The 11275-nt window shown below is 36.6% G+C and overlaps 1 protein-coding gene across 1 annotated transcript; it reads left to right on the top strand.

Moving 5' to 3' along the window:
• Window positions 1-3086: 3086 nt before the first annotated feature.
• On the top strand, window positions 3087-10833 carry LOC146159107 (2-acylglycerol O-acyltransferase 2-A-like). Its single transcript, XM_083385390.1, has 7 exons — window positions 3087-3177; window positions 4562-4746; window positions 6137-6341; window positions 6984-7064; window positions 7760-7853; window positions 8899-9098; window positions 10682-10833. The coding sequence occupies exons 1-7, from the start codon at window positions 3087-3089 to the stop codon at window positions 10831-10833; spliced, it is 1008 nt and encodes a 335-aa protein (XP_083241516.1).
• The last annotated feature ends 442 nt before the right edge of the window (window positions 10834-11275 follow it).

Here is an 11275-nt window from a genome sequence, read left to right as displayed (position 1 = left end):
CATTTAATTAAAAATAATTAAAAATATCATTACTTTAATATTGAATACACTTTTATATGGGCACCATTAGTTGCACGAAGCACATCTAAACGGTTAATTTAGAAATTTTGTCTAAAACAATAAATTTTAGTGGCAATAAAAACTTCATGAAATACTGATTAACATAAAACAAACCTTATTGCGATATCTCATCATTTCATTTTTCAATAATTTTTTTAAGTTGTAAAGAGACTTTATGACACCCTGTACTATTGCGCGAATTTACAGCTTGAAATACATTCAGTTCATTGTCATTTCGATTTAAAGTTCTGTACCTAATTGGCATTTCCTTGCTATCGCCATGGCTTGCTCTCTATCGGTCAATCGTTGGCACCTGTATATAGTTAACTACCGCCTTTCACATAAACTATAAACAGTCCACCATTTAGCTCAGGGTGGTCCAAGGTTGACAGCATCGCGGGCCACAATATTTCTTGCATATTCTTTGCGGGCCACATAAAGTTCAAGGGGCGGATTAATGCTTATCGTTTGGTCGGGGCATGAAACGTTTAAAGATGACTCCACAAAGCATCGTCAAAAAGTAACTTCGAAAGACATATAAGCTCCATAAATGTGCTGCTCTCGTCGAAGTTGTGCGCAAATGAAATCGAATGAAAATGAGACTGGCAAAATCGTGCGCGCGAAGCATGAAAAAATTGCGGATAAAAATACAAAATTTTTAATATAGAAGACTGCATTTTACAAGCGTGGAAACGTTAGTCTTTATTCACAGCAAAAACCTGTTAAAACAATTTCCAGAACCGCGATGCATTTTATGGTTCATTTACTTTAAAGTTGCAAAAATTTTAATTTACATACGGTCGTACTTTTTATGTTATGTTCATATTAAAAAGACGGAAAACAAAACGCAAACATAACTTATAATTTCGCAAAATAGCCATTTTGAAAAGTTCCGTATAGGCTTACTTCGACTTTCAAACCGGTCTAACACAAATTAGTCTTTCTTGCCACCCCTGGATCCGAACTTGGTAAGCGATAGTAAACTGGTTTATTTAATGGTATATCCGGACAAATGTAATCATAACCTAACGATTCGAACGTGCTTGTTGTTCGTTGGTCACCTATATTTCTTTTATTCCAGCGTTTAGCAACCTTTTTCAGCTTGCGGCGCTCTACAGAAGTTATAAATAGTTCTAGACACCCATACCTCGTATTTTTGCTGAGTGAATAACTGTAATGTTACAATAAACGAGATTGTAACAGGACATTAACTGTACAACAAGGTCGATAACCCTTTTTAATTTTCGGCACTTTTATCGTACACTTATACATATTGTATCAAGAAGCTTAGATATACCAATAGAGCAATAAAATGGACCCGGCACCCTTAAGCGTTAAAAATGGCCCCCAGAGTGCCACGTAACCCGGTTGAGAACCACTGGGGATTTAGAGATACGCATTAAAACGCTTTTGAATTTCAAATTTCACATTAGGTTAAAACAAGTTTGTATAAATGTACAGCCGCCGACACTTATATTTTCCTAAACATGTGCACGGCGGCAAAAAATAATTAAACGGCTGCAGGTTGTGCACCCCTGGGGTAGGTCATTATGGTAGCCTAGTTATTATCAGTGTGCGATATTGTTGGTCATACGCCAATGAGTTTCAAATTTCATTTTTCGACTTGATGTTTGCATGTTCGTTTTACGCACATTACTAACCCCTTTAAATGTATAGTTTACACGGGAAATAGCGGGCTTTTTAAAAAAATTCGAGGTATTGGATCATGCTCTAATGTAAACAAAGTCTAGGAGAGAATAAAAAACACGGTTTGTTAATGATTATCCCAATGATTCTCGAACTGTGTGCAACTGCAGTGTGCCGTAAGCAGAGATCTCCAAGTTTGTCCAGAAACTTTTTGTAATTGTTCAAAATAAACTATTTGTACTTCTCAGCCTATGCGGGCGTTCAGGCCAGTTAGTGATACATGAATGTAACTATTTAGTTTTAGTTACTAATCATTCTATATGGTATTTAGGACTTTGTTGTGTTAAATATTGGTCGTAAATTGTTATTATTGTATGATTTTTTGAAAAGGGAGGCGCAAATTTTTAGGCCTACTACTATTTGATAGGCTTCACTATTCTTATTCGGCACAAGGCTTTACCATTGTTATCGCGATGCAAACTGTGTAGATTTGTCTGGAGAGTTCAAATGTACGCCAATCGCTGATTAAGCAACAACATGCTAGCCTAATTAGCTGACAAGGATATAATGATTTCATTTTTGTCAAGCTTTTCAATAGAACGCGGAGAGGGTTTATAAGCTGTGTAAACGGGTTGCATGTTAAGATGATCGCATGTATTGGTATACGGTTTGACAGGTTGGCTATCGCATTACACAAGTTAAGTCTTACCATTTTTAATAGCGCTACTAGCAGTTATGTTTGTTGTCCGCTTGTTATGCCCCAAGAAGCTTTGTTTTGATTCGGCTAATTATTAGGAGCGCTCCATTAAACAATTAAGCGCCTGGTTTAACAAGTCAAAGGCTAGCGTTCAACTATAGTTAAAATCAAATCCTAAGGCAACAGTTTCCAAGCAGAATGGCTACGTATGCGGACGCTAAGTTAGTTTAAGTTTAAAAGTCCTGAGTCCTGCAAGCGATTAGATAGGTTATTTATTCAAATTGCTACTAATGCAGTCAGCAATATCTGTATATATTTCGCAAACTGTCAAAATCATTGGAAGGCAAATGGTGTTGGATTGTTTTTAACCTAAAAACATAGTTTTATCCAGCCATTATTTGTATATAAAATCAATCAAGTAGATACAGGCACCACAGTCTTTATAAATCTTGCTGAAACTGTCGGTTTACAAAAGGTAAAGGTCGCTATAAAAGATATGGTTGAGTTGTAACTTGCATTTTAAGTGCCGCAATTCCAAAGTCCATTTTGCTTGTTTGTGGTAGAGCTTAACGAAGTCATCGTTTGCAGTAGGTCTGAAATGTGTACTTTTACTAAGCAGTAGCCAAAGTGCGTACGTTTTTTTATGTTTTTTATGTTTAGGTACGCTGTTATAAGTTTAAAAATGGTTGTATTCGCGCCTTTTCGAATTCCTATTGAAAGAAGATTGCAGACCTTTGCAGTTTCGCATTTCCTGTTCTGCTTTTTGGCGATGGGTAAGATTTCTTTGTTTACATTTGTATAAATGTAATATAGGCTATGTATGAAAATTCGTTGAAGGATTTTGCTTCATAGAAAAGTTTAAACCTTATTTGTTTACAATTTAGCATATTCACAGTGTTGTAAACAGGTCGTTTTGAAATGTATATAACAAGTATATTTTTTTAAATAACAAGTTTTTTTTTTCCCATTCTAAGTCATCGGTTGCTCAAGTCAAGTCATAATTGCAGCAAATATACTCAAAGTCAAGTCCTTGTCATAAAAATAAATCGTTTTTAACTATTAAAATTGGTCAACTTGTCCTATTATGTGTCATTCATAACACAACTAAAAATAACAAAAACACAACATACAGAAAGTAAAATTGATATACAAAAATTAGGATAAATAACAGATTTTTGCAAAGCAATTACCTAATGAAACACCTTAATTGGAACCCGAGTCATTTCTCCGAAAGACTTAAAGTAAGTAAAGTCATTTAAAAACAGTGACCTACGTGCACTTAAGTCACTTCAACTAACACTACTATTATATGACTAACATTAAAAATTGCAAGATAGGTTTGTTATGATTCAAATATTTTGCCATTTAACCTAGTACTTCTCAACCCATGGTTCGCCACCCAAAATTGAGCCGTCAGTCGATTCGGTTTATTAAAATCTGTGAAAGTAGAATGATTTCTTACCAAAACAATATGATTTTTTTTTACGGGAACGCCTAAAAAAATTCAGAGATGACGTCAAAAAGTTACGTTATAACGGACCCTCGTAAAACAAGTAACATTAGGAAAACTGTTATCGTTCGATGCAGTGCGCAAATATTTAAGTAAAGCATAGTTCACATACATTTAGATGTCGGAATAGCCTGGTAAAAATAACATAACACCGAGCCCGGAAAACAATATTTTACCGGTCTCCGTTCCGGACCGTTCGGGCTTACTTTAACATTTTACTGACTCCATATTTTACTTGAAGAGAAATTATAGCCATGATTTGCCTTCAAAAATTATGTTCAGCTGACCGTAAAGTCGTGATTTTATTTGCTATGAGACCCCGGACACTTCTGCCTAAACTATCGTATAATTGTTTAATTAGGATAAAATACAAAGCGTCAGAAATCCTTATAATTGAAAATTTTTCCACAAACTTTACAACAGTTTTATCGAGTTTGCATAAACGCGCTATTGATCATTATTTTTGACAATATAAATGCGAAAAGGCCGCGACAATTTTACCTCAAATAACCTTTATGGAAATTAGGTCGCGTTGCTGATTAAGTAAATTGCCGGACGGCTCCGTAGTTTGTCCACTAAATTTCCAGGTCTGCAACAAAGGTTCTGCTCGGCCCTTTAACAAATGCCCGTTGAACTTTTCGTCGCAGCGCTGAGCTGCATTCTCCTGTGCGCCTACATCGTACTGTTCACCGGCTACTGGTGGTTGCTGCTGCCCTACGCCGTCTTCTACTTCTACGATTGGGACACACCCATCAACGGAGGCAAGAACCGAAACAACTGGTGCCGAAACTGGAAGATCTGGCAGCACATGAGCGATTACTTTCCAACCAGGGTTCGAAATTAGTTTCCATTCAAATGAGTTCTGTTTTGTAAGGCGGTATACCACCGCCTATGTTAAGTTGTCTCTGGAATCGACTAAGACCGCGTAAAATTACCGAGTCCGAAGTGCGCATGCACTAATTTCGAAACTAATATGGTTGGCTGTCAACTGTAAATTGTAAAGGTTAAATAGAGCATTTGGTGAATATGTCCAACCAAGTATTGTGAGTGAATAAATAATATGACAACCCTGTATAAGTGGATTGCTGAAAATCCACCCTAATTTACTTACGTAATTGGGTGAAATACAAGCCGGACTCCAGACTTTCAATGACTCCGCCGCCCTGGTAACGAATAAGTTTGTTAGGCAGTAGCACTGGGGAGTCGGCCACATGCGGATCGCTGGAACATTTTGCTCGCGTTAAAAGTTCAACAACGTATACAATACAGAATAAAACACTTTTAATCAGGGGTAGAAGTAAGCCCCAACTGTCCGGAACGGCCTTCCGGTAAAACATATTTTGCAGGTACACCTTAAAAAGTAGTTATCATATTCCCACCTTTGCTTTTAATGTTTGTGTTATGATAATCCTCGCACTACTGGGCGGTTTTAGCGATTTGTGTTCAATTAAATTATTTAAAATCGCAATGATGACTAAATCTCTTAAAAATTGCCACACGTTTTATTTGATCTTTTTTATTTCGATAAGTTTATTTGATCTAGCACTCAATAGCGATTACCGTTATCGTTTTTTTTTGTCAAATACTATAGATGGTTTTATTCGAGCTTCGTGTGATAAACTTGGCAGGATTTTGTCAAGAGGTTGCACGAAGAATTTTCATAACATTTTAGCTAAAATTTTAAAATCGTGCAACAGGTAAAGTATGATAACATATTCAAAACAACAATATATATTTATTTTCCCTAAAATACTTGACCGAAAATGTCTGTTTGGAACGGATACGCGATACTAAGTTATGTTGTCGTTGCTCGGCCGATACTATGGTAGTATCGCTGTTGATCCGAGACCAAATTAACATAGAAATTTCAGACTTTATTTACGGTCCAACGCAGTGATATCTACCTTGTAATGTAACTTATCAAAATATATACTACAGTATGAGTGCAGGAAAATGAAGTTCTTGACACTAGAACAAATTTCGGCCAAATAACTAGCAAAGCAACATTTTAACTTTTAACTTCACTTATTTTGCTTATTTTGCTTATTTGACCATGGCAATGACGTCATTTGGTATCGGACACCTGGTATTGACATCGGAATAAAATGGCAACTAGCGGACGTCCTAAGAAAAAAACAACTCTCACCGAGAAACTTTCTTGTGTCGGAAAGCCCAACTCGAAAAAAGCTTCAAACTAAACCGAAACATGCCGATTTTTGCAGCTTCACAAAACGGTTGACCTGGATCCGTCGCGGAACTACATTTTCGGGGTTCACCCACATGGGGTCCTCTGCATAAGCGCCTTCACCCACTTCTGCTCCAACGGCTCGGGGTTCGACAGCTTGTTTCCTGGCTTCAACTCTTACCTAGCGATGTTGCCCGTCTGGTTCAGGGTGCCCTTCTACAGGGATTACATTATGAGCGGAGGTGAAGTAATTATAATATAGATGGTTGTCGAAACTTCAAGGACAGATAACCTAACGTCGCTATTCTGTACTGGCAAACTTTAAACATGTATAGCAGAAACTGTTTATGTTAACCTTAACGTAGTTTATGTCGATTGTAGAATAACACGGTATGCCTTGCCACAAAATGAAGTAACAAAAACGGCGTATACTGCAGGTCAACTATAGTTGTACGATAATTTACAACAATAAGTATATTACTTGAATGGCAGACGGCATTTTAACACAACGCCAGGTCTTCCAAACCAGCTCATACAGGGATAATGCTGTTTGTGACACTGTTTCTCAACATTTTATATAGCCTTTATAAAAAAGTTTTTTATTATTCCGTAAATGATTTTTCTATTATTCTTAAAACTAAAAAAATAAACTAAACGGTTATCTCGCCACTTGTTTGTCCCGAGGCTTGTAATTGCTTTAGGTTGACCATTCTTTCACAAAATCGGTAAAACAATAATAAATTGACTTTAGAAACTCTTCGATTGTTTCATTACAGTCCATTGCTAATACTTTTAACAAAGCATATATATGGGCTTGTTGCAATGTTGGCCTGACGTAAGAACCAAGTTAGGTCACTTGCATTTCAGTTGGCTATTTTATATAGGTTTGGTTCCATCATCCAAAAAGGGCCTTCAGGCTGTTCTGGAGAGAAAGGGGGGCGGCAACATTTGCTGCATCATTCCAGGTGAACGTTTAACTAGTATACGCTGCACTCATCTTATAACTAATAAGCGATCAACAAGATATTGTCAGGTGCGAAATTTGTCTTTTCCCAAAAAATTTATTTATCATCGTTTTTTTATCAATGGGCAAATGATTGCAACAGTTTAGGATGGGCGCCGCCCCTATATTACTGGTAAACCATTTCACCAAACAATTTAAGCAGCTTCAAAATTCAACGTTAAAAATCTCTGTATATTTCAACGTTAAAAATTTCAGTAGTACATCCATTGAGTTAGAAAACCTTTGCACGTTAATAAAAGTAACACAATCTGTTCACCAAGCATTTATTTCTGATTATGTAAGTTCGAGTTGCAGCCGGTTAAGTTAATTTTTGGTCTTATGTTTAACTGTATGGTACTTTATTAATTGTTTTTTGTTGGTTTGCAAGATTTTTATAATATAAATAGTTTGCCATACCACGTAAAATATAAAAAAAACACCACGCAAAATAATATTAAAATAACAAAAAGCTTGTTAGAATTGTGCGAGGAATGCCTAGCCATACCACTAAAATAGAAATTAAAAAAAAAACTGTTTTTCGATAAATGGTTTACATTCAATTGTAATTGTTCAGTGAATGGTCCGCACTATTTATTCAATTAAACCAGATTTAAAATAACTGACAAGGGAATTTGCATCTCATTATTTTTTACGTAGGTGGCGCTCCAGAGACCCTGCTGGCAAGACCGGGTGACGTCAAGATTATCTTAAAACCGCGGATGGGATTCCTCAAGCTGGCAATCACCAACGGGTGAGGCTTACAATTAGAGTAGCAGCTAGTCAGTTACCGCAAATGCATTCCTCAGTCACTGAGGTTGCGAGTGACTCACAAATGGGCGCAGTCGGACCTGTGGTTTCATAGGTACACACCGGAACCAATTAGTTACGAAAGAATGTTAAAACCTCACAACTAGAGGCTTTGCGGAACGCGATAAGAAGTTTGACTTTAAAACAGGTAAATCAGGTTGTGTGCAATGATTGAACTGCGAGGATAGTTAAATGACGAATAAAATTTATTAGCTGAAAACACACCGACCAAGTTCCGCGCTGTTTATCAGGCAAATATAAAAAAATTGAAAATGGATTTTTTATATTAAAAATATTTTTTTTGGATTTTTTATATTACAAATATTTTCTCACTAAACTATAGGTCTAAAATACGCTAATATACTCTATTTATAAAAAAATAATTGGTAACTTTTCCAGATTTGCGTAGTATTACAAACAGCATGCTTATTTGAAACTCAGTTTAAGAAAAAACGATTTTACGATAGATTTCTGACACCATCTAAGGAGGAATTTTTACCTGCACACCGGGTGTGCCTTCCATCCTTTTATATAAAATTAATGTTAGGGTTATTCTGACTGTCGTTTGTGTTACCTGAAGTCTTAGCTGGACTCGAGAGTTAGACTCGATGTTGTTTTCTTAGCCTTTATATTTCTTAATTCGGATTCGAGCCGTTTCAAGCCGCCATGACTAAAGGTGCCATTATTATACTTGTACTTTTGAGATTTTGAATGCTGATACTCGATATTTTGAGCCAAAACTATCGCGATCATGTCAAAATCCAAACTATACGCAATGCTATGCCAAAACAGACAAAATGGATTAATTTTGAAGTGTTAAGCAGTTAAGTTATCAAAGGTGTTAATAATTAAAAAAAATCATTTTTTAGGAGATAATAGCTGCTATAAATCACAAACCATAGCTACCGATCCGATATCTTCGGTCATCACTGTAATCAAAACACTCAACTGAATAGCGATCGCTTTGACCCAGTCAATTTAACCTGTAGAGTGCCACTGGTTCCAGTCATTTCGTACAACGACCAGAACGTTTGGGAACAAGACGAGTACGTGGAGGGCAGCTTCAAGCACAAAATGGAGCAGTTCTTCCTTAAGTACGCCACCTTCTGCATGCCGATCTTCCACGCCAGGGGAATGTTCCAGTACAACTACGGCATTTTCCCCTATCGTAAACCGCTGCATACAGTCGGTAGGTACCATCTTGCTTTATTGTGACTTGTTCTTTGGGTTGTTGCAGGATTTACCGAATATAAACATACATGGTCGCGCTATACGGATGCCCTATATTATGTATTTTTTCGATACCGATACCCCACAGTTCTGACAAGTGTTGCGATCCAATCTGATATCAAATTTCGACATTACTATATAGTCAAATAAGCAAAGTTGATCTAATGGATAAATTCAATCGTAATGATTTGTAGGTTATCACGCTAAAAACTAATTGTATTTTTTAAATTAATTTTTTTTCTTAAAATAGAAGAGTTTGACCTTAAAAAATGCTGAAATGCACAGATTAAATCAATCGGACTGGTACTGATACCACGCCGATATCGGTCGACTACCGACACTACATTGGCATAGGGTATCGGCTCCGATCCATTATTATCGAACATTCCTTTTGCGGGCTATTTAGAAACCGCTTTTTCGTCTTGAGTTGTTTACCTATATGTAGAGAACTACCGGTACTAAGTTTTTGTGTCTTTATACGATAAATACTAGCCAAGTAACGGCATCATCCCTGTATTAGTGGACATACGACAAAAAATAAATTTTCTCACACACCACACATAGCTATTTCAACAATGATACGATCTGTTTTTTTTTAATGTTTGCCCTTCAGTCGTGGCACAAAACTCTACAAAAACAGTTAAAAAGAATGCGACACCCTAACTAGCATTATTGATGCAGGTAGGAGGTTACTGGTGATATATGACAATAAACGCAATTGAAAGAACAAACCTGAACTGCGCAAAATGTGGGAAGTTACTTCTTGAAATATTGCACACGCATTAAATGTACACACAAATAATTGTAGAAAAGTGTACCCATTAGGCAAAAATTTAAATCCTCATCTCAAAAAGAACATCTCTCGGTGCACCTTAGGATTGCCAATGAAAATTTGAGGCAAAAGTCCTGTCCTACACCCAGTGCCGGATTACCCATTAGCAGTGTTGTAATGACTTAAGTCAATGACTTGACTTAAGTGCACTTAAGTCACTGTTTTAAAACGACTTGACTTGACTTAAGTCTTTCGGACAAATGACTTGACTTGACTTAAGTCATTTGGTCACATTTTAGTTGAGTTATTGCTCATAATCATACAAATTTAAAAAGTTTAATATTTAAAAATTTTATTTTTTAACAAGGACATGACTTAAAGTTGACTTGCTCTAATTATGACTTGACTGGGACTTGACTTGCGCAACTGATGACTTGGACTATTCAAAAACACTTGATTTGGACTTAAGTTGTTTTACAAATGACTTGACTGGGACTTAAGTCAATTCAAAATGACTTGTTTACAACACTGCCCATTAGGCTTAGGCCCTTGAAAAAGTCGACCCTTAATTTTTATTAGGTTAATAAATTTTGTTAAGGTTGAAAGTGATACTATTTTTCATGTATGTATTTTTATTACTCTTTGTAGCTTGGTGTGCAAAATTAGGCCCTTCTCTAGTAAACCGCCTTGGGCCTGTACAGTATACCCTTAAACCGGCCCTGCCTATTCCCGAAAGTACCAGAAGTTGATTTTCGCTATTTTTCTTTCAGTCGGAAAGCCGATTTCTGTTGAGAAGAATCCGAATCCGAACGGAGACGACCTTAGGAAGTTACAGGCGACCTACATCGAGGAGCTGCAAGCTCTCTTCGACGAGCATAAGTCCAAGTACGCTGACGAATCGTGCAAACTCATCATTACGTAACGAATAAAATTTGCCCGATCATCAAATTGAGCTGTTCGTTTGAATTGATCTCTCACCGGACCTATTTATAAGCAGCAGGGGACGTGGGGTTGTTTTGCACAATGTGCGCGAAAATGTGCGAAAAATGTGCGCACATGTTACAATGCCTTCAAAAATGTGCGCACATTTTAAAATGCTTTCAAAACTGTGCGTACTTTTTTCACATTTTTAAGGCATTTTAAAATGTGCGCACAATGTGAAAAAACTGTTCGCATCCCCGTCTCTATATCTAAGGCTTTAATACAATATAGTTCGAGCTTATAAGGAAAGTTTGTCGTTTAAATTTTTGCTTTGTTATAGTTAATGATTATGTATTCTTCGAATTTTGGGGTTACATACTTCGGTCTACGCTTATTGTGGAATCTCTCGTAAGTGAGTAAACCTAGATTTTTGAATGAAGTTT

The sequence above is a fragment of the Ascidiella aspersa genome, chromosome 3, assembly GCF_963924565.1.
Source record: "Ascidiella aspersa chromosome 3, kaAscAspe10.2, whole genome shotgun sequence".
Classification (NCBI taxonomy): domain Eukaryota; kingdom Metazoa; phylum Chordata; class Ascidiacea; order Phlebobranchia; family Ascidiidae; genus Ascidiella; species Ascidiella aspersa.
This window is presented reverse-complemented; position numbering and strand designations above follow the sequence as displayed.